Below are 24,377 nucleotides of genomic sequence, written 5' to 3'. Positions count from 1 at the left end.
ACTGAAGGTGCTGTGTAACACACAAAAAAGTGGGGCTCATGAAGTGGTGTAGCTCCGAGCCCAAGATCACACAAACAGTAGAAATACACACAGCAAAACGCATAAGAGTGGAGAAAAAGGCTCACATTCTTACCAGGTGGAATAAATAAACCCCAGAAATCCAGCAAAGCTGCTGAGGGACTCACTAGGTGAGGGAAATTAGCCAGAAATGAGAATTCTCTCTAACAGAGGCAAGGGAAAAATGTTCGCTGGAAGGCAGATGAGAGGTAGGTTATTGGGGTAACTCTGACGCGAGGAGGTAGGCTTTTAGTTTGGTTTTCAACAATTTGGTGTGGACTGTTTCTCGAATGTCATGGGGAAGAGAATTCCATGCAAGTGGAGCGAGAAGAAGCACAGGGAGGCGAGGAGCCACAATGGTAGTCGAGGAGGCAGAGCAGAGATTGTGAGATGGCTCGGACAGTTGGATAGAGGAGGATAGATATGGGGTGCCTTACCGTGGATACGTTTGTGATCCAGGAGAAGACATTTAAATTTGGCCCTTTTTTGCATAGTCAGCCATCAAGCCTGATGATGGTATGAGGAAGTAGCAGTGAAGTGAGGGAGTTCAAAGAGGGGTCTGGTAGCAAAGTGACTCATCTTGTCAAAAGGATAGGAAGCATAGTTGTAGAGACCAAGGAGGATTCTGGCCCAGTAGTCAAGTTTAGACAATACAAGAGTGGTTAAAAGATGCTTGGTGGTGTCAAAAGCAAGGAGGGATGCCTTATTGTCCTAATATTTAGGAGGTTCAGGTGAGGTGAACTGCTTTTGCAGTTTTGGAGATGAAAGTATCGCAGTTATGAGAAGGATCCTAGATGATATCAAGGTTTCTAGCTGAAGAAGAGTAGGGGGGAGAGTGGTGAAAACTGGATCGGCAGGGGAACGAGACGAGCAAGAGTAATTGGCAGGGAAGAAGACAATTTCTGTTTTGATAGTTTTCAAATCTGAGAGTGCAAATCCATCCAATATTTCATGGCAGAGTGACAGTTGGACATTTTGATGGAGGGATCAAAGGAGAGTTCAGGAAAAGCATGTGGGTGTCGGTTCTAGGTCAAATATTCGAAAACAAAAGGATCAAATGCCTTTTTTTTCGACGCCAAAAGAATCGAAAAAAGGGGTCTTTTTTTAGTTTTTTTTAGGGGTGGTTCCCCCCACTCACCTGTTTTCTCTTTTTAAAAAAAACTTCTTTTCCATACAAAACTAAAAAGAAATATATAAATAAATAAATAAAATAGCATTCGACCCTTTTTTTTTCCAATCCTTTTGGATTTGAAAAAAAGGTCATTCGATCCTTTTATTTCGATACTTCGACTGGACACCGTGGGTGTCATCCTTGAAGAGTTTGTATGGGATCCCAAAGTTGGAGATTACTGAGCAGAGGTGTAGTGTGTGAGGAGGGCACCCAAGTAAAAGCCTTGTGGAACACCAACAGTTAGAGTGGTGAGTTGAGAGGTGTTGTTCCAGGAGACAGATTTGGCGAGGTGCCAGGTAGGATTCAATCCAGGCAAGGGCTTGTTCGCAAATCCCAAGAAAAGACAGGGTATTAAGGAGATCAAAGTGATGGACAGTGTCAAAGGCAGCAGACAGTCAAATGAGAATTTGGATAGAAGATAGGTCGGAGTGCTTAGCAGAGGTAATGAAGTTGGAGACATTCATCAGATCAGTTTCTGTGCCATGACAGGAACTTGTATGGGGTCTCCAAGGTTGTTGATGTCTAAGAAATTTGTAAGACTGTTGAACACAACCCTTTCAAGTTCTTTAGAGCAGCACAAAAGGAGAGACACTTGGAAAGTTAGCCGGTAGGTTCAGGTCAGCTCCTTGCTTTTTTGGGAGAGGGATGACTGTGGCCCTTTTGAAAATAGAGGGAAAGCAAGCAAAGTCTAAGGACAGGTTGAAGAGTTCAGAGACGTGAGGGGCCACTAAAGTGGGCAAGAGGATCTGATGGGGCACAAGAGAGGTTAGCCTTCATCAGTAAAGATAGGACTTCTTCAGTATTAGTGTGACTAAAGTGGGAGTTAGAGGCCGAGTATGATGGTCGAGTAGGCAGAGTGTAGTGTTGAATGTAGGAGGACGGAGTGTATGGAAGGTCAGGAGGGTCTCTAATTTTGGAAATCTTTGCTTCAAACTATTCAGCTCGGTCATTAGTTGTGAGAGACACAAATTGATAGTCCTAGGTTTAGGAGTGAGTTTAGGGTGCCCCGTAGCCTGTGAGGATGGTCGGCGTGATGAGGGCTAGGTAGTATTTCGTTTTTGCTCTATGAAGAGAGAACCTGGGATAGTTCAGGCAGAGCGTCAGAGTGTCAGGTCCTCATGTGAGTGGGTACGCCTCCGTTTGTGAATCGGCTGATGCATGTCTGTGCAGAGACAGCATATGAATGGGTTGATTCATGGTTGAGGATGCTGAGACTTGGGGAACGTGAACATTAGCAGTGGTAAGTGACAGGATAATGAGCCATATAGTAGCGATTGGAAGCTGAAGAAGGCAGTGCTACTGGAAGAGGCATCAGGTGTGAGGTAGGGGAGTAAGAACTGTAGATCTGAGAGAAAAGAATGGTAGATGGTTTCAATGTCCTTTTTAGTAATGGTGAGGCAAGGGGTAAGGGGGGTTCAGAGCGTGGAAAGGAGATTGTGGTGGAAACAGTGTAGTGATCAGATAGGAATGGTGTAACAGTAGTATTAGGGGCTGAGAGAGAGGTTGATCTGTATAAGCAATCCATAGTTACTCCTGGTGTGGGTAGGTAGGTTATAGGTGTAGTGGAGAGCATGGCCACTAAGAAAAGACTCTAGTTGAGATTTCTGAGAAGTGGTTGAAGAGGGGAAGGTTAAAATTACTGAAGAGAATGAGGTGTTGTTTAATGGAAAGAGAATCAAACAGTTGCCCAAGCTCATCAAAGAATGGTCCAATGGGACAAGGAGGGTGATGGATGGAGATGATGTGAAAGAAATGAGTGAGGAGGAGAAATAGTAGAGCTGGCCAATTCAAAAGAGGTAGAAGAGGACGGGGCATTGTACAGAGGCATTGAGGCGGAAGAGTGTAGGTGTCCGACGCCTCCATCTCTACAAATCGGACAAGGAGAGTGAATGAAGGTTCGTTTGGAGTCGTGTAGGGCTGCCAGAGTGTCCGCGAAATCCAGGTTTCAGTGATAGCAAGGAGGTTATGCGGAGGAGAGCTGGTGTGAAAGTAGTCTGTGTAAAGGACGTTTTGTTGCATAGAGACTGAACATTCCAGAGTACAATGTTAATTTGATGCGGAAAGGAAGAGTAGAGCAGTTGAGTCTTGGAAGGTGAGGTGTTAGGGGAAGTTTGGTTAGATAGTTGGCTTTGTTGGAAATAGCTGCAAGAGGGGTGGAGTAGTGAGTTTCGAGAGATGAGCTTTATGAAAGGGATTGGAAAGGAGGAAGTTGTAGTGTGATTGGAGAAAGCGTATGGATGGGTGAGTAGGAAGTGCAGCAGGAGTGAATGCATGACAGTTGTCTAGCACAGAGTGGAGAGACAGCCCAGTAATTAGAAAGCCACTGGTACTCTCAGGTGCATCAGGGAGGAAGGCCTAGCCTCATAGGCAAAGGGGCTGGCCAGTGGCCAGCCTACACCCCTCATTGTACAGACCTTAACTTGGATGCCCTAGCGAGTTGAAAAGTGATAACTGTTAGGGAGAATTCTCTGTAAAGCTAATTTCCCAAACCTAGTGAGTCCCCCAGCAGCTTTGCTGGATTTTTGGGGTTTATTTTTTTCTCTCCTGCTAAGAGTGAGATTCTTTTGCTCCCACTCTTAGACATGATTTGAGGTGTTCCTTTAACTTTCCATGTGTTTTATGGGCTATGGGGTCTTTAACTCCATAGGGTCTCATGTGTTTTTTTGATGTGGGTTACACAGCACCATCCGTGCCGTAACCCAGGGGTGTCGTAGCGACCCCCCAACATAGTCTCCATACCCTGGGACTGACTACTGTCTCCCAGGGCATGTAAAGTCACCATTGGCTTTACTAGTCCCAAATTATGAACAGAAACCAGTACAAACCATCATATTGTGGACATACTGGTCGGGGCAATTCGATTGCCCCGGGGTCTGTTGTTCGAGGGGGCACGTCTCCGTCCCCCCTGATCGAGTTTTGGCTGGTGGCAGTGGATACTACTTTTTATATTTGACCGCGAATATATCTCTATGGGATTTTCCCATTGTTCGAGGCTACCAACTTTAATTATTTAATTCTTATAGCCTCGAACATACCGCCGGTTTATTTATTTAATATTAATTCGCCGGTTGGTATTTTTTGCCAGAACTCTATTCTAAAATGGCGTTTGTGTTCTCTTCTGTGACTCCAACCCAAGTCAAGCCCTTTGTTCCACTTTTTGGCGGGCTTCTCCACAGAAGCCTCCAAAAGTGGTGCCACTCTGTCTGGGTACCACAGAGGGTGTGAAGGGGTTTAGGCACCCTGGACTGAGTTACCTTGGTAACTCAAGTTGCACTCTTGTGTGATTGGCCCAAGTGGTGAGTCGGCCGGCTCACCACTTAGCATGTTGGATTGACAGCTAGGCTGAGTGAATGAGGGTGTGCTTCATAAAAGCAGGGCTTTGGGGACTGGAACTTCAGAAGTCGCCACAGGACCTAAGAATCCGAGGAGGGAGAAGCTGAGCCGGCCTGCAACGACGACACCACCGGTGGAGCCCTGCTGAACCGTCTCACCACTTTTCCCAACGACAGAGGAGATCTCCAGCCCGGAGAGTCTTCTTCCTTCGACTGGTGGGGATAACCAGTCTACCTTCTTTTCGCCTTCCTGGAGCATCTTGTGGCTGCCTTGCCTGTGCCAAGCACCCCAGCAACCGGGATACCACGTTTTCACCATTACCGCGAACCGAAAGGGTAGTACCTTTGAACCGGAGAACTCCGTGGCTAGTTTCTTCCCTGGCAGTGCAACGACCTTCATCTTTCCTCCACGACGAGATCTTCTCTTCCTCTGGACGACACTGTGTTCCGCTTGGCTTCCCTTGCAACCGATTGAACGGGGTGTATTAAATCCTCGTCTCTCGAACCTGGGTTAGCCTGGGACACCTTAGCTAACTTTTTCTGAACTGAACTAAACCTTTTTCGAACTACCTCCACAAACTTCAAAGACTCTGTGTAACTGTCTGATCTTGGGCATCTTCCGCCTGGCTCCCTGGAAAGTGGGCCTGGCGCCTAAACTTCCTTGCTCACCAGTAGACTGTGCCTTCCTAACTTGCTGTGCTTCTTTAAAAAGTGTTTAGTGTGTAAGCTTCCATAATTCTGCTTTTCCCTCCCTTTTTATTTAACTTGTTGGAGTGCCATCGAACCTTAAGCGCTCACCTCTGTCTGGAAATAAGTGTTGTTAACTAAGACTTGTCCAACAAGTAATCGGGGATGTACATATGATAATGGTGATTGTGTTTTGAACTTATCTTACCAATTTAGTGCTAGTGTGTTTTATAAGTGTGTGTTAAATAAATAATTATATACTTTTACACCCAAGCTCTGGTCAGTGTTTGCTTGTGCTACTGTATTTCTGTACCTATTTTGTATGCTCTGTATACTGCCTAGCTCTTCTTGAGGGAAGTCTGACTGCTCAGCCACAGCTACCAAGTAAATCTGTGTGGTACAGACTGCTACCAAGTGGGATTACTGCCAAACACCTGTAGTCTTAAATGTTTTGCATTGGTCCCTAAGGGAACTGCACAGGTTTCTGCCTAACACTGGTGTACAGCGGTGGGATTTGTATTGAGTATACATTTCAGTGTGCTTAAAGATACCTTAGTGCAACTAACCACAAAACTTAGCACTAAAAGAAGTATTTAAAAAAAAAAAAAACCTGTCAACTATGGAAAGTTATAGTCAAGAGTCCCTTGCTACAAAAACTGCTGATTGTTTAAGAGTTCTCTGTAAGCATAAGAATCTCCTAACTAAAGGCAAGAAAATGGAACTAATAGAAAGGTTGTTAGCAAACCAAAGTCTGGATGGTGGTTCAGAGGAACCTACCACTCCAGCAACTGTAGATAACAGCAATGCTATTGATATGAATGTTAGTATTGATAACTTTGAGTCAGAAGCAGAAGAGGAGGTGGAAGATGTAGAGTTGTCTCCCCTGGGCCTCTACCTGCCCTGCCAGCTTTGCCTACTGGACCCTTACCAGGTCCCACACTTACTCCTCAATATATGGAACTAGAAAAAATGAAGCTTATATTAGAATTCAAAAGAATTAATGCTCAAACAGAACAACAGCACCAAGAACTAAGGCTCAGAGAAATGGAGCTCAACCATGAGCTAGAAATGAAAGAATTGTCTGTGGAAAGTGCTTCTCTCTCCGAATCCTCTTAAGAGTTCCAGTCCCGAAAGACCCCGGATGCCTAAGGAATTGGTGGGTATGTATGAACCTAAGTTGAATGTGTTGGACTGGTTGAGTTTGTTTGAATATAATCATGAGCTCCAGAACATTACAGGAAATGAGTTACTTTCCTGGTTGTTCTCTAGGCTCCCCTGTTGCAACTGATATGGTAATGGAGTTGGGGGAGGAGGATAAGAAGGATTATGAATGTGTGAAACTAGCTTTGATAGCTAGATTTTGGAAGACCCTTTCCCAGTAACTTAAGAGGTTTAGGACCCTCAAAAAGCATGATGGTACCCCTTGGGCTACCTGGGTGAGTGAAAGTTTGAAGAAGTTAGAGGGATGGATTAAGGGTTACAAGGTGAACACTTATGAGGGAATGAAGACTCTTGTGATGTTGGAGTCAATTTATGATGCCTGCTCTCCTGAGCTCAGACAGCACTTGGCTGATTCAAAGGAATTAGATTCCAGGAAACTAGCTAAGGCTGCTGACTTGTGGGTTGCCAACAGGGCTACTCACAAGGACTCTGGGGTAACTCAGAAAAAGGATGAGGGAAAGCAGCCAAAAAAGGACTCCAAAGAGAATTCTAATAATTCCAATCCCAAAGAGGGCCCCAAACAGAACAATAAGGGTAAACCACAAGGAAAACCAAATCGGAGTAGTGTACTCTCTGGTGGTAAACCAGAAGGAGGTCAGAGCAAGCCACCATTCCAGAAAGCATTTGGTAAATGCTTTGTTTGTGGCTCACCTGACCATGTGAAAGGAGATCCCAGATGTAAGGGTAAACCTTCAGGGGTCCAGCTTGTCTCCTTAGCCTTCGCTCCAGAGGAGGAAGTACAAATGGCAAGTGGAAACTTTCTACTGCTAGCTGATGAACCCATTGAAGTCTCAGCCAGTGTTTCTTTAGTGTCTCTGGGTCTGTGGGAACAACAGAATTTAGATGTCTATAATTCTATCCCAGATAATACTAAAGAGTATTATAAGGACAGTGTCCAGGTGAATGGTCAGGAGACTCCTGCCATTAGGGACACTGGGGCCAGCATAACTGTGGTGGATGCATTTTTATTTCAGGCTGAGGATGTTGCTAAGGCACCCAAACGCCTCACCAAGTTAGCTGGAGGGCCTGTGCAGATGCTTCCCCAATTACCAGTTCTCATCCAGTGTAATGACATGACTATGAAAGATACCTGTCGGCATACAAAGTGAGGTGCCAGGAAGGGTCCTGTTGGGTAATGACCTGAAAATTCTTGGAGTAGTGTCACATACCCCCAGACCACCTAGTAGAAGGTTACAGGAGCTCACCAGACCTGCAAGGGAGAGGACCATGAGAGGTACTCCCCAGGAGATGATGAAGAAAGATATCACTCCTACACCACTGGAATTACAACTTGCTATCACTGAACAAAAAGAAGCAAAGGGGAAACCCAAGACTTCCAAGAAACAGCCAACAGCAAGCACTCCAGTGCTTCCAACAAGGACTTCCCCGAGGTTGTCCAAAGTTACACCTGTAACTCCACCACCAGCTGAGGCTGAGAGGGAGGTACAACACTGTATGGTGGAACTAGACTCTGAAGAAGAGCTAGTGGAAGGCCAGGAACGCATTGGAGATCTGGATCCTGTTGACCATCCTGAGCTGCAGTCTTTACTGGTAGAAGGTGGACCCAACAGGGCAGACTTCAGTAAGGGGCAGAGAGAATGTCCAACTCTGGAAGGTCTTCGCCAACAGGCAGCTTCTCAGGCTGATGGGCAAGAGCCTGGGAAGTATAGGTTGCACTGGGAAGATGGCCTCTTCTACAGTGAATCAACTGAGTCTGCACCTGGAGACTACAAGCGGCTTGTAGTACCTCAAGAAAACAGACAACAGTTCTTGCAACTGGCCCATGAGATTCCTTTGGCTGGTCTCTTGAGTTTCAAGAAGACCAAGGAAAGGCTCTCACTCTACTTTTATTGGCCAAAAATGGGGGCTGAGGTAGATAAGTTTTGCAAGAGCTGCCATACCTGCCAGACTTCTGGTAAGGTTGGGTCCAAGAATGTGGCACCTTTAGTGCCTCTCCCAGTAGTGGGAGTCCCATTTGAGAGGGTAGGGATTGACATTGTTGGTCCCCTTGATCACCCAACCTCCTCAGGCAACAGGTCTATCCTTGTTGTAGTAGACCATGCTACTAGGTACCCTGAGGCAATTCCTATGAGGACTGTTACAGCTCAGGCTGTGGCTAAGGCCCTCCTTGGTATTTTTACCAGGGTTGGGTTTCCTAAGGAAGTAATCTATGACAGGGGGTCAAATGTTATGTCCCACTACATGAAAGCCATGTGGAAAACCTGCGGAGTTACTTACAAGTTCTCTACCGCCTACCACCCTCAGACAAATGGGTTGGTGGAAAGGTTCAACAGAACCATGAAGAGCATGATAGGTGCTTTAGAGGTTCCCCTTAAAAGAAAGTGCGACCTTCAATTGCCATGGCTTCTCTTTGCTTATAGAGAAGTCCCTCAGGAGGGAGTAGGTTATTCTCCCTTTGAACTTCTCTATGGCCATCCAGTCAGAGGTCCATTGGCCCTGATTAAGGAGGGGTTGGAGAGTGCTCCTTCCCCCAAGCCAGTCAAAGTGACTGACTATGTGATAGGTCTCCGAAGGAAAATGTTACGAATGATGGCAGAAGCTAGTGATAACCTGAAAGCTGGACAAGCCCTGGTCAAGCATTGGCACGACCAGAAGGCTAACATGGTTGAGTTCACTCAAGACCAGCTAGTTCTAGTTATGATCCCAACAAGGCAGAGGGCCTTGCAAGATAAATGTATGGGGCCCTTCAAGGTTGTGGGTAAACTTGGAGAGGTGAACTAGGTGGACTTGGGCAATCCCAAAGAGGCTCCTAGAGTCTTCCACACCAACCGACTAAAAGCGTATGTCTCCAGACCTGAAGTAGGAGCCTTGCTTCTAGCTTCAACAGAAGAGGAAGAAGAGAGCGAAACTCTACCTGATCTCCTCAGAGGCTTACCCTTGGACGAAAAGATTGAAGGAGTAAATCTCTCTTCAAATCTGACACCTGAGCAACAAGAAGAGTGCAAAGCCATCTTAAATCAGTTTGCCTCTCTGTTCTCACTTTCACCAGGCTTGACGACCCCTTGGGGACAGCATGATATACTCACTGGTGACTGTCTGCCAGTCAAAAGCAGAGGATATAGAATGTCAGAAAATGTAAGGACCCACATTAAAGGGGAGGTCAAGAAGATGCTTGATCTCGGGGTAATGGAGCCCTCTACTAGCCCATGGTCTAGCCCAGTTGTGTTAGTACCAAAGGCAGGATCCAAAGAATTGAGATTCTGCGTGGACTATAGAGCTCTTAATGCAGTCACCAAGACTGATGCCCACCCTTTGCCAAGGACAGATGAGTTGGTGGATAGACTTGGTTCAGCCAAGTTCCTCAGCACATTTGCCCTTACGTCAGGCTATTGGCAAATAGCCCTGACAGACCATGCCAAGGAAAAGACTGCATTTTCTACCCCAGTTGGCTTATACCAATTTAAGGTTATGCCTTTTGGATTGAAGAATGCACCTGCTACATTCCAAAGAATGGTGAATCAGGTTCTGAATGGGATGGAGGACTTCTGCATGGCATACTTGGATGACATTGCAGTATTCAGCCAAACCTGGGAAGAGCATGTGAACCACTTAGGATATGTTTTGCAGGCTCTTGGACAGGCCAATCTGACCATAAAGGCAAGTAAATGCCAAATTGGTCAGAGTAAGATGGTCTACCTTGGGCATGAGGTAGGAGGTGGAGAAATAAGGCCTTTGCTCAGTAAGATTGAAGCTGTGCAAAATTGGACAACACCTACTACTCAAACCCAGGTGAGAGCTTCCTAGGCCTCACTGGGTATTACAGGAATTTCATTGAGAACTGTGGGACCATAGCTTCTCCACTGAATGTGATCTCCTCTCCAAAATTCCATGAGAAGGTCAAATGGAATGAGGAATGCAATCGGGCCTTTGAAAACCTGAAGAAAGCTCTTTGCCAAGCACCAGTACTGAGAGCTCCTGACTACCACCAAACTTTCATTGTGCAGACAGATGCTTCTAATGTAGGTATAGGTGCAGTCCTTAGCCAACTGGATGAGAAGGGTAGAGAGCACCCAATTTGCTTCATCAGTAGAAAACTGAAGGATCCTGAGACAAGGTGGGCAACAATCGAAAGAGAATGCTTTGCTATTGTGTGGGCGCTGAAGAAGTTTAGGCCATACTTGTATGGTTCTACTTTTGTTATTCAGACTGACCACCAACCCTTGAGATGGTTAATGCAAATGAAGGGAGAAAATCCAAAACTATTGAGATGGTCAATATGCCTACAAGGGTTTGATTTCACCATTGAGCACAGGTCAGGGTGTCACCATCAAAATGCTGATGGACTCTCTAGGATGTATATCATCGACTAGAGGTATGAGGTTCATCCAGGAGTGGATTAAATCCTCCTGTCCCTTAGTCTGGGGGGGGGGGGCGAGTGTTAGGGAGAATTCTCTGTAAAGCTAATTTCCCAAACCTAGTGAGTCCCCTAGCAGCTTTGCTGGATTTTTGGGGTTTATTTTCTTCTCTCCTGCTAAGAGTGAGATTCTTTTGCTCCCACTCTTAGACATGATTTGAGGTGTTCCTTTAACTTTCCATGTGTTTTATGGGCTATGGGGTCTTTTACTCCATAGGGTCTCATGTGTTTTTTTGATGTGGGTTACACAGCACCCTCCGTGCCGTAACCCAGGGGTGTCGTAGCGACCCCCAAACATAGTCTCCATACCCTGGGACTGACTACTGTCTCCCAGGGCATGTAAAGTCACCATTGGCTTTGCTAGTCCCAAATTATGAACAGAAACCAGTACAAACCTTCATATTGTGGACGTATTGGTCGGGGCAATTCCATTGTTGTTCGAGGGGGCACGTCTCCGTCCCCCCTGATCGAGTTTTGGCTGGTGGCAGTGGATACTACTTTTTATATTCAACCGCAAATATATCTCTATGGGATTTTCCCATTGTTCGAGGCAACCAACTTTTATTATTTAATTCTTATAGCCTCGAACATACCGCCGGTTTATTTAATATTAATTCTCCGGTTGGTATTTTTTGCCAGAACTCGATTCTAAAATGGCGTTTGTGTTCTCTTCTGTGACTCCAACCCAAGTCGAGCCCTTTGTTACACTTTTTGGCGGGCTTCTCCACAGAAGCCTCCAAAAGTGGTGCCACTCTTTCTGGGTACCACAGGGGGTGTGGGAGGGGGTTTAGACACCCTGGACTTAGTACCTTGGTAACTCAAGTCGCACTCTTGTGTGATTGGCCCACCACTTAGCATGTTTCATTGACAGCTAGGCTGAGTGAATGGGGGTGTGCTGCATAAAAGCAGGGCTTTGGGGACTGGAACTTCAGAAGTCACCACAGGACCTAAGAATCCGAGGAGGGAGAAGCTGAGCCGGCCTGCAACGACAACACCACCGGTGGAGCCCTGCTGAACCGTCTCACCACTTTTCCCAACGACAGAGGAGATCTCCAGCCCGGAGAGTCTTCTTTCTTCGACTGGTGGGGATAACAGTCTACCTTCTTTTCGCCTTCCTGGAGCATCTTGTGGCCGCCTTGCCTGTGCCAAGCACCCCGGCAACCGGGATACCACGTTTTCACCACTACCGCAAACCGAACCGGAGAACTCTGCGGCTAGTTTCTTCCCTGGCAGTGCAAGACCTTCATCTTTCCTCCACGACGAGATATTCTCTTCCTCTGGACGACGCTGCGACTTGCACCCGCTGCCAGGAACAACTACCCCCGCTGGAGGATCCTCCCCATTTAAGGTACCGTGTTCCGCCTGGCTTCCCTTGCAACCGATTGAACGGGGTGTATTAAATCCTCGTCTCTCGAACCTGGGTTAGCCTGGGACACCTTAGCTAACTTTTTCTGAACTGAACTAAACCTTTTTCGAACTACCTCCACAAACTTCGAAGACTCTGTGTAACTGTCTGATCTTGTGCATCTTCCGCCTGGCTCCCTTGAAAGTGGACCTGGCGCCTAAACTACAGGGCTACCATACCTAGCAAACTTTGACAAATACCAATCTTAATACGTGAAACTGCAAAGAAAATTCAGGATAAAGGACTCTTTATCAATGGTACAAACATTTTTGAGATATTCAGAACGTACATTTTCTCTCCTGATGAGCCGCATAAACAATGTTGTGAAATATGTGTAGAGAGAAGTACATGTTTACAAATAATTTGAGGACTGTAAGAACTTTTGATTTTTGGTAACATTAGAATCAGAGAAAGCAACAGAGCACTACGGAAAAACCGACTAGTCAGGTTGAATATTGAAACATTTAAGTTTAGATGGAAACGTTATGAAACAAGTGTTGAGCAACATAATGATTGAATATTGAGGATATGAATTATGCTATGAACACTGATAGCAATTTAGAACCCACAACATTATATTTGAATAATAAACAGAAGAACTGAACTGCAAACCATTCTAACAGTTTCCTTGACTTCTCCAGCATGGGGTCTGGCATGGATTCACATGCTCATGAATATTCCCCGTCGTCAGGCTGGGAATCCTCGGTAAAGAAAAAAAACAGTATCAGTTTCGTTTCTGATCTGTCTTTCGTAGTAATAACCAATCACTGATCTCTGCGTCATACTGACCACAGCCAATGACTGCCCTCTACCTAAGCCCCGCCTCTGGCAGCCATCTTCAGGTTTTTACCGCACGTTCATGTGTTGGGATCCTCGTGCTATTGCTCTCGAGCGTTAGTGCTATTTTTTTCACGTTTTTTCTCAAAAACTTCGTTTTTTCGGTCAAAAGAGCCTCAAGCTCCACCGACTCTCCATCCGATTAACGGGGACCCGTGTCGGATTCGTCTGCGCCCCTCAAGGGTGAAGATTTCGTCGAGCTACGCTTTTGGAGGACTCCAGAAGTTTCTCAGGCCCGGTCATGGCCCAGGAGAAGGGAAGCTCGACGCCCGGAAAGCTGTTCAGGGTCTGCCCTGGATGCCAGCTGCAGAACGTATTCAAGGAGGACGAACACTCTTTTTGTCTTTACTGCCTACATGAGGACAAGACGCACGTGGAGAAGGACTGTGCGTTTTGTGGCAACATGTCAGAGCGGACCATGAAGGACCGCCATCAACGTCTCGCCAACTGGCTAGAAGGGAAGAGCCCGTCCGGCGAGAAGAAGAGGAAGAAATCCGAGCGGTCTTCTAAGACCTTTGAGGATGCCCCGGCGACGGGGGTCCAACATAAGGCCAAGCACCGCGAGTCCGCTGGCACCGGGAGTGCCGAACGGTCAGGCTCTACGGGCACCAGGCAGGGCGCACCCTCCCCGGTACCATCAACCACGAGCCAACGCTCTGGGTCGGGTAAGAGGAAGGCCGAGCACCCGGCGAAGCTCCTGGAGAGGCCCCGGTCAAGCTCGAAGGCGGAGGGGGAGCGAGGCAGTGTCCCCCCCTCAAGGATAAGGCGGTGAGCGCACCTAAGGTGGTGAAGGCCTTAATCCATCCGGCCAAGCCCTCTATCGAAACTGTCGCGGCGGCCCTGGCTCAGCCTGTGGAGGCTACACCAGTGGTGGCGACCTCGGGGCTCAGAGTCTCCCTGCCACCTCGGAGGGAGACCTCTTTTGTGCCCATCGATAGGACCCCCGTGAAATCCCCCGAGGGGAAGAAAAAGGGGGGGCAGGGCGTCGTCGTAGATTCGGCTTCAACCTCGGAGGAGGAGCTGGTCGAGGTCTTAAGCCACGGCCTCGGCGTGGAAGAAGACCGGCCCGTCGGGATGTATCCCGACGCAGGTGACAACGACATCGTCGAGGGTACCGACGGGGCCCCTGATCGCCCGTCGGATTCCCCTCTGCCAGCGCCGCAAGACAACTCGGCGGCCATTTTGTTGGCTATACAGTCCTTATGCTCAGAGATAAGGACGAGACTACCGTTGCCGACGGAGGAACCTCTCCCGTCGGGGGACCCAGAACCGGGACCTTCTGGTGTTCCCCCTACCAAGAAAAGAAGGATCCACCCTCCACCTCCTTTTCAGCCGTCGCGCCCCGTCCAGCCCTCCTCACCGTCCACCCGAGGGGATGATACGGGGACTGACACGGCAGCGACGGGTACGGACGACGAGGTATACGACGAGGATCTGCCGTCGTCACCTCCCACCAGGGCTTCTCCGCCCGACGAGATTGGATCGTTCCACTCCATGATCGCTAGGGCATCCGAGCTTTTCCAACTCTGCCCTGAGGAGAAGAGGAAGACGTTCCTCGCAGTGCCTCTATTGGACGACATTTGGGATGAGGGCCTCACCCTCCTCAAGAACCCTTCCACGACGCCAGCTAGAAGAGACCGGTACGAGAAGAAGTACCGGGTCCCGGACACGGCCCCCCTGTGCCTCCGGGCGCAGCCTACCCCGGACTCCGTCGTCTCAGCGGCGGCCAGGAAGAAAGCGGGGGGGGGTGCGGCCTCCACATCGACTTCCCCACTGGACGGCGAGGGAAATAAATTGGACGCTATGGGACGCAGAGTCATCTCGTCTGCAGCGACGACCATTAAGGCGGCCAACGCCTTGGCTATCGTGGCCCGCTACGACAGGGAGCTCTGGTACAAACTGGCTCCCCTGCTGGACTTCCTGCCGGACGACAAGAGGGCAGAGGCCCTGGAGATCCTGCAGGAAGGTGAGGTGGCTTCGGACCACGCCATTACCGTTGCGACGGACATCGCCGACACTGGTTTCCGCCAGTTGGGCAACAGCGTTTGCCTTAGGGGGCGTGGATGGCTCAAGGCTACGGACTTCCGTCAAGACGTTCAGACCAGAGTCCTGGACATGCCCTTCGATGGGAACAACCTGTTTGGGAAAACAGTGGACGATTCCCTTCAGGCCATTAAAGCGGACACTGAGACGGCCCGGGCCCTTGGAGTTCTGCAACAACGACGGACGCCCTTTCGGAGCAGCGGAGGCAAGGGCGCCTCCAAAGGTTCCGGCGGCGGTTTCTCCACCTACCATCAAGCGGCCCGCTCGTCGTCTCAGGAGGCCTACAGAGGACGAGGCAAGTCTGGCGGACCCCGCCGTCGTCGCCAAGGAGGTCAAGGCGGCAAAGCCTCGTCGAAGCAGGATTGAACCGGCCGTGGGGTCGGGCCCTCACCGAAGCACCCCGGTGGGAGGCCGGCTGGCTAGCTTCGTCAGCGTGTGGGAGTCCATCTCCACTGACCGTTGGGTGCTGGATGCCTTGGCCCGGGGCCACGCGCTCGAGTTTCAAAGAAGGTGTCCGCGCGTCCCCCCCGTGGCCAGGAAAGAACTTCATGTCCCTCAACTTCTCCTGGAGGTAAAGGCGATGCTCAGGAAGGGCGCCATCGAAATCGTCCCAAAGAGGCTTCGGGGCTCCGGAGTTTACTCGAGATACTTCCTCGTGAAGAAGAAGACGGGGGGATGGCGCCCCATCCTGGACCTGCGACGTCTGAACAAGTTCATCAAGGCGCAGAAGTTCCGGATGGTCACCCTCCAGCACGTCCTGGGTCAGCTGGAGGAAGGAGACTTCCTGTCGTCGTTGGATTTGGAGGATGCCTACTTCCATATTCCCATCCTAAAGGGGCACCGAAAATTCCTCAGGTTTGTGGTCCAAGGGCGTCATTACCAGTTCAAAGCCCTCCCCTTCGGACTACGGTCAGCACCCAGGGTATTCACCAAGTGCCTCGCACCGGTGGCGGCGCAGCTGTGCCGCGAGGGGGTCCACTTCTACCCCTACCTGGACGACTGGCTCATCCGAGCCAGGACGAGGGAGCTCGCCGTGGTTCACACGGCAAGGACCGTCCAACTTCTCACGGACCTGGGGTTCTCCGTGAACTACGCCAAATCCCATCTCGTACCCGCGCAAGACGCTCTGTTTCTGGGAGCGAGGCTCAACACAGTGTCCCTTCTGGCCTCCCCGTCGGAGTAGAGGACCAGGACCATCCTGGGCAAGGTGCAGCGGATGTTGGTGGCCGATGCGGCCAAGGTGAGGTCCATCAAGTCCCTCCTCGGAATGATGTCTTCCTGCATCTACCTCATTCCCATGTGCAGGCTCCGGATGCGCCTGTTGCAGGAGTTCCTGGACGCGCGCTGGATCCAAACGACGGGCAGCTTCGAGGAAAGGATCACACTCGACGAGAGTTTCCGACGAGCGATCCGGTGGTGGGGCACCCGCGCGCATCTGACGGCGGACATGGACTTCCAGACCCCAGCCCACCAGGAGACAGTGACCACGGATGCCTCCCTGGAAGGGTGGGGAGCGCACACCGAAAATCTGCACGCAAGAGGCCTTTGGCTCCCGACGGAGAAATCCCTACATATCAACGTCCTGGAGCTCCGTGCAGTGTTTTGGGCCCTCAGGTCCTTCCTTCCGTCCCTAATGGGCAAGGTGGTGAGGATCTTCACCGACAACACCACCACCATGTTTTACATCAGGAAACAGGGCGGAACCAGGTCCCTAGCACTGTCCAAGGAGGCGCAGGACCTGTGGCATTGGGCCGTCGCCCAAAGGATATTTTTGGTGCCGTTTCATCTGGCAGGGATAAAAAACTCCATCGCCGACTCACTCAGCAGGGAGCTGCGCTCGTGCCACGAGTGGGAGCTACGGCAGGATCTAGTGGATCGCCTCTTCCGACGGTGGGGCACACCCCAGATCGACCTGTTCGCGACGGCGACGAACTCCAAGTGCCGGAGGTTCGCCAGCAGGTTTCCCCAGGCGAGGAGCATGGGCGATGCTTTCTCGTTCCCCTGGGAGGGCCTGTTCCTCTACGCGTTCCCTCCTTTGCCACTGCTAATCCGGCTCGTCAACCAGCTCAAGAGGTCACGGTGCAGGATGATCCTCGTCGCACCTGCGTGGCCGAGGCAGATATGGTTCCCGGACCTTCTGGACTTGTCAGCGTCCCCACCAATCAAGCTGCCGGTGGACGCGGATCTACTCTCCAGGGAAGGAGGCGCCATCCTCCACCACGACCCGAAATCGCTGAACTTGCAGGCCTGGCTCCTGCAGCGCTAGAGTTTGGAGGATACGACATACCGGCCGACTGCAGAGAGGTTCTTGCAAAGGCCAGGGCGTCCTCGACTCTTAAATGCTACGGACACAAATGGAAGAGGTTCTCTGTCTGGTGCCACGCACAGAAGATTAACCCTCTTCGGATTACGGCTCCCCAAGTACTGCCGTACCTGCTGACGCTGGCCAAAGCTGGACTGGCACACGCTTCCATCAAGATTCATCTTGCTGCGATCTCCCGATACACCAGAACCACGGGGCGGACGTCCTTGTGGTCTCATCGTCTGGTGAAAGAGTTCATGAAGGGACTGTTCAGATCGTTCCCGCCGGTGAAGGCCCCGGCCCCGGCGTGGAAGCTCAACGTGGTGCTGACCAAGCTCATGGGACCTCCGTTCGAGCCTCTGCACTCGGCTCCGTTGAAATTTCTGTCGTGGAAAACCGCGTTTCTTGTGGCCATCACCTCCGCACGACGAGTGGGAGATATCCAGGCCCTTTCCTGCAAGGCCCCGTACTTGACTTTTCACGACACGAGGGTAGTGCTCAGGACGCACCCCTCCTTCATGCCCAAGGTACCGTCGGACTTCCATCTCAACGAACCCTTGGTGTTGCCTGTGTTCTTCCCGTCGCCTTCGTCGCCGGCTGAGAGGACTTTGCACTCGCTGGATGTGGCTAGAGCGCTGAAGTTCTACGTGGACCGCACAAAGTATTTTCGGAAGACGTCACAACTCTTTGTGAACTTTGGACCTGTCAATCAGGGGAAGGCTCTCTCGAAGGCTTCCATTTCCAGATGGCTCTCCGGCTGTATCATGTACTGTCACCGGTTGGCAAACCGACCGCTGCCTGGCCGTCCGAGAGCCCATTCCACCAGAGCGATCGCAGCTACCACAGCGTTCCTATCTGGTGTGCCCCTGCTGGACATATGCAGGGCTGCTACGTGGTGGTCGACGCACACCTTCACGAAATTCTACTGCGTCGACCGGGATTCCAGGGAGGAGTCCAGGGTCGGCCAAGTAGTGCTGCGCAACCTGTTCGCCTGAGGTGAGCCTGGTGAGGAGGTAAGATGCTTAATGTTGAGTTTGATGTAATGCTTAATGTTGAGCCTTTGCCACCTCCCGTGGTTGTGCATGTGTGTACTGCTATGTATTCTTTATTCATGAGCATGTGAATCCATGCCAGACCCCATGCTGGAGAAGGAACAAGTTACTTACCTGTAACTGTTGTTCTCCAGCATGGGTCTGGCATGGATTCACATGCGAACCCTCCCGCCTACCCCTCTGCGGCTCTTCACTTGGTCATACTGCCACTTCACGTGCTTCCAAATCTGAAGATGGCTGCCAGAGGCGGGGCTTAGGTAGAGGGCAGTCATTGGCTGTGGTCAGTATGACGCAGAGATCAGTGATTGGTTATTACTACGAAAGACAGATCAGAAACGAAACTGATACTGGTTTTTTTCTTTACCGAGGATTCCCAGCCTGACGACGGGGAATATTCATGAGCATGTGAATCCATGCCAGACCCATGCTGGAGAACAACAGTTACAGGTAAGTAACTTGTTCCTTATTAGCCACACACCTGCATTGAAGATTTATTTTTGTTGCTGACTACAAATCAACTGCTCCATCTTAAATAAAATGTGTTGCTCAGAAGAGGAGATTTCTTCTTTATTGGTGTTCCTTGAGAAGTCTCTTGTGGCCTGCAGCTGGAGATTGGGCTGACGTAGGTTGGCTTCACAAAGTGGTGTCTCCAATCGAACATGGCCACAGGAAGTGACGTCACTGATCCAAGATGGCTGCAGGAAATGTCGCAGATAGAATGTGAAGCCACAAACCAGAAGTTAAGACTCATGCTCTTGTCACCTGATCGTGTAGTCCATTAGTGTTTGGTCTCTCAATTTTGTCCTTAGTGTTGCTGCCGTGGGCTGATTTCTTCTTGATTTGTGTTCCCAGAGGAACCTCTTGTGGCCTACAGCTAGACATTGGGCCGACTAAAAGATGGCCGCTATCGACTAGCTAGATGGATGGCTTAGTGATATCCACTAAGGGAGGAATAGTCTCCTAGTACTGATGGTCTTAGGAACTGTTCAGTTTCCCCATAGAAATTAGCACAAAGCAAGGATGGTAAAGCTGGGGGCTTTAACTATCTCAAAAAAGTAAGTTGGTAATCACACAATAGCAAATAGAAAGGTGTAGTCTGTTGGAAGAAATCAGCAAAAAGAAAATCTTTCCTAACATCTTCAAAAATACAATCGAGTGGTCACTTGAAATTAATGCCTCTTGTTCTCCCCGGGGAAGAAATGCTAAAAATGTTTGTCCTGCTGGGGGACAAATTGAATTGGTTTACTCCTCTAATTTTAGAGTACTCTAAACACTTGGAGAACTGGGTGGCTTAAGGGCTGACTTTACATGCTTGATGGGTTGCCACAGTTCTGTTTGCCTTATTGCATTATGCTTTTGTCCCATCTGATTCCATACCTGGAATCAACATTACGCTGACAGAAAAATAAACTAGTCTTCAGCAAATGTGTTTTTAGACAACGGTTATCCCTTTACACAACAATCATTTATTAGCGCTAATACGAAATGCTGATTTTAATTTGTGAATAGGCACACTAAGATATTCAAAGCATGTATTGTAAGCGTTTTAGAGACACTGGGCCTCATTATGAGTTTGCCGGTCCGGAAACAAGGGTGCCGTTAAGCTCACCGGCACCCTTGATTCTGGTACCGGCAAACTACGAGTTTGCCTGCCGTGGCCGCTGTGCCCGACAGGTCTGACCCTGCCGGGCGCAACAGCCACGGTAGGCAGACTCTTCACTGGAGAACTGGCACCGTTGCTTCCGTCTCCCCACTACCATAGAGTACCATAGGACTTTATGGGAATGGGGAATAACAAATATACCAGCGCCTGACATTCAGGGCCGCCAGACTCGTAATGAGCCAGTGGCACTGGGAGGTCAGGCATTGGTAAATTATATAGCACCGGCAGGGTTATCGCCAGATTCGTAATGAAGCCCACTGACATGGGTTGACCTAGACTGTTAAAAATAAAAAAAAAAGCTTCTTTAAAAGTTCTAATCTAACATAGAGATGGGAGAGGGATGCTAAAGTTGATTTCTTCTATTGACACAAAACGGTTCCATGTGTTAATATCCCTGCAAAAATATTGCCATACAAAAATATCGCCATACAAAAATATCACCATATTTCTGTGGCGATATTAAGGCATGGAACCTGCGGGGGACATCCCCGCAACCCCTGCATTATTTTTAAAGGCGTGGGGGACACCTCAGCCCCCAAAAACCCCCAAAATTACCCCACCCCCCCCAAAAATATCGCCTATGGCCGTTCCAGATGACCATATATACAGCAATATTTTTGGTGGGGATTATATGTAGTGATACCCACAAAACGGAGCAATGGTAATAGCAGCCAAACTTGCTAATCAAAGATACCTGCTCTATTTACACTGCAGCGGTTCTTATAGAGTGCCAAAATGATCAGAAACAGATGATAAATAAGCATTCTATGTAGGTAATCTGGGTAATGGAGGAGGCTGATGTTAAACATTTGTTTTTAAAGTTTCATTGGTGTATACAGAGCATGGTAGCCATCTATAACGTTCAGTATTTGATGTATTACATTTGCCATACCACCCATCTACTTTCATTTGCCCACAGTGTGAAACATGTTCTTCCCTCTTAGCGCCCTGCATGTTTTGAATTTTCTAATGGCCATTGAAAACTCAGTTTTGTCTCATTTTGTAGGTGGATGTTGATCTTGCAAAGACCTGTGCCGATTTGCCGGAAGACGACGAGGAGTTGCAGAAGAAGCTCTGGTTGAAAATTGCTCGTCATGTTGTTCAGGAAGAAAAGGATGTGAAGAAAGCCATGGTCTGTCTGTCTAGCTGTAGCCTTTTAAAGATTGAAGACATCCTGCCTTTCTTCCCTGACTTTGTCACCATCGATCACTTCAAGGAAGCCATATGTAGTTCATTGGATGCCTACAATAAGCATATTGAGGAGCTTAAAACTGAAATGGAAGAAGCCACTCTGAGTGCAAAAAGGATCCGGGAGGACATTCAAGAGATGAGAAACAAGTATGGATCTGTGGAACCCCAAGAGAAGTGCTCTGCTTGTGATTTCCCCCTCCTGAACCGCACTTTCTATCTCTTTCTCTGTGGGCATATGTTCCATTACGACTGCTTGCTGCAGGCGGTTCTCCCTAACTTACCAACATACAAGCAGGTCAAATTAGATGACCTTCAAAAGAAGCTCATCACTACTAATCCGCCTCTGAAAAGTCGCCACCAACCCAAAGAGGAAGATACGATCAGCCTTGGAAAAGGACAGCACACTCGTGAACATATTAAGGCTGACATTGATGATATTGTGGCAGCAGAATGTGTGTACTGTGGGGAGCTAATGATTCGGACTATTGACAAACCTTTCATTGATCCACAGAAGTATGACGAAGAGATGCAAAGCTGGTTTTAGATTTGAATGGCTATATAATGGAGTGCCACTCTGATACTAATCACAGATTCCCAGAGTGTTAGTCTGCTACCCACAGAAGCCTACTGCAACGTGGCTTTTGGAACACAGCAAGGGGATACAGAAAGTATCCCTCACCTAAAACACAGTATATGATGTTTCAGAAAACATTGTGAAATATTCTTGACTAGCACAGTGCTAGATACAGTTAATATCCATTATATTTTGGATTCCTGCCCCTTCTCCACCTGTGAAAAGCAAATCAGTAGAACATTGCATATTCATTTTCTTCCGTATCTAGTCTTTGACTATGAAATAAACAGGAGAAAAACAATAGTGATGAATGAGGCAGTCGTTAATTTTTACCACTGTCTTTTGAGTGGTAGTTCTCTTGGCTCTAGAGCAGACAGTCTTCCCCATTGCGTCCACGTGGGAATTTATTTTTGTGGTACATCAAAAAGCAGACAAAACATTTATATTAACTTGGATGAAAGTATCTCCTGTTGCCATTTGATTACTATTATTCATTTTCTTTTTGAAAGTAAATAAGCAATTGTTTTCGAGTATGGGAACATACATTAGATGCAAGTAAGTTTTGAGAAAGCGAGTAAATCACATTTCTTCAAGTGCCTTGACTAAACCACTCCATTGCTACAAAAGAAGGTAATCAACATTGCATGGGCTGATATTTACCTAGGTGAAATCCTGTCAGTGAAAAGAGTATGCTTCTTTGTTATTTTAATACATGGCCTTGTATTTGTATACATGTTTCTGAAACAGTCTTGGTGTTCATGTATACTTTAAACATTGCTATATAATCTGCACTTTTTCTAATAGCCATATAGACGTAGACTTGCACCTGTAAGGACATCCTATTTTCTTTATTATTTAATAAGAGACTCACAACACACCATACTATATACATCTGAGTATATGCTTTGGATGCATTTTAGGCAGTGTTAGTTAGCATAATGAATACAACATTCTAAAGTTTATTGTTGCATCATTTGCTTTTAACCAATTAACTTATTGTCTACTCTTTTTCTAGTTGTATATCAGCGCTACCAGTATTGTGGCAATCTGTCGTTTTACATTGGTTAAGTCCACAAACACCAACAAATGGCCTCTTGGTGCACATTAATCGCTTGAGCACATATCACTCTTGTGCTGTAACCTCTTCTGAAAGAAGTTCCAAGTCTCAACCTGCTTGTGGAATCAAGATCATTCTCAATGTTTCATGTTGAGTAGAGATCTGAAACTTATCATCTGCCATCATTAAATTAAGGAATTGGCAAACTGTTTTCTTTGGACGATCTGGTTAAGCAAGAAGGGACATGGTATTGACACTTAAAATAAATCGTCCTGCATCAAAGATTTTCTAGACCATTTTTAAATCTTTAAAGTTGCTGTTGTATAGTGGCTACATCTTTTCTTTTCTTTTTTTTAAAAAACGGACCACCCTGTTTTGATTCCTCTGCACCAGGTAAGCTAGCTTCCTAAATAGCAGGTGTTTGTATCTTCCAAGAATGAGATGTGTGGGGTTTTTGTGAGGAAGTGACTGCAACCGACTACTTTCTCAAAGGTTTACAGAGGAAAAACACACAACAAATAAACCAGTACTTTAAATGTACTTAACGTGTTGTATGGTAAATGTACTCCTGTACGCTCGGCTGCTAATGCTATAAAATAAGTACATCTGTAACTCCTGAGGGCTGCTGTGCATTAATTCATTGGAGAAGTGTATTATATGTATGAATAGTTTATTAACCTTGTTTGAATTTAAGTTTAAAATCTTATACAAGCAGCACTTATTGTTAAACAGCATTAATTACCACACATAATAAACTAATCTCAATGTATTTAAGGGCATTTTCTAAAACCTGAATCCTGCTCAGATCCCCTGAATTTATCTCCTAATATTGAGAAAGCTATCACTGAATGTTAATATTTATATTCTTGGTTAATAGGGCTGTAGGTTAGTGGCAAGATTGGTTATGGCTGGGTTTGCTCTTCTGTCTGAATTTCCAAATCTTGTTTGTTGAATTATAACATTTTAAAGTTGTATAAGTCTCCTGCCCTTGACCCTTTTGCATGGCAGTACATTGTCACAGGATGCCACCAGACAAGACACCATCCCCAAGTAACAAATCACCCCCTCTGCCTTAAAACCTCTGAGTGGGTGACAGGTGTGCTTACTGATGGTCTGCTGGACCATGAACACCAGAGTCCCAAGATGTTTGCAGACGTCTCGCGGTCTGGAGACACATCTACGAGGTTTGCGTATCTCTGTATCTGTGGACCTGCTTGTGAGGATCGCAAGTCTGTGAAATCTATTAAAATAGTCCAAAATACCTCAGAGTACACTTAGAGACCACTGAACTATACTGCCACCTGATGCAAGGTGCCTCCCGCAGCCTTCCCTATCCCTCTGATCACATGCCTGAAATCTAAGATTGCCACCAAACCTCATCTAGGTTTAGACCAGTCCCCCCTCCAACTC

The 24,377-nt window shown here is 47.9% G+C and overlaps 1 protein-coding gene across 1 annotated transcript in view; it reads left to right on the top strand.

Annotated features, from left to right (window-relative positions):
- VPS18 (VPS18 core subunit of CORVET and HOPS complexes) overlaps positions 1 to 23,579 on the top strand; it is a 121,403-nt gene extending 97,824 nt beyond the window's left edge. Inside the window, exon 5 of the mRNA XM_069637511.1 lies at positions 21,152 to 23,579. Coding sequence (XP_069493612.1) covers positions 21,152 to 21,880 — 729 coding nt within the window. The 3' untranslated portion in view covers positions 21,881 to 23,579. The remainder of the gene's footprint in view (positions 1 to 21,151) is intronic.
- Positions 23,580 to 24,377: the final 798 nt, after the last annotated feature.

Source organism: Ambystoma mexicanum, chromosome 14, assembly GCF_040938575.1.
Source record: "Ambystoma mexicanum isolate Mex_15411 chromosome 14, UKY_AmexF1_1, whole genome shotgun sequence".
NCBI classification, from domain to species: Eukaryota; Metazoa; Chordata; class Amphibia; order Caudata; family Ambystomatidae; genus Ambystoma; species Ambystoma mexicanum.
The sequence above is the reverse complement of the archived record's forward strand: the minus strand, read 5'-3'. Positions and strand labels throughout refer to the sequence as shown.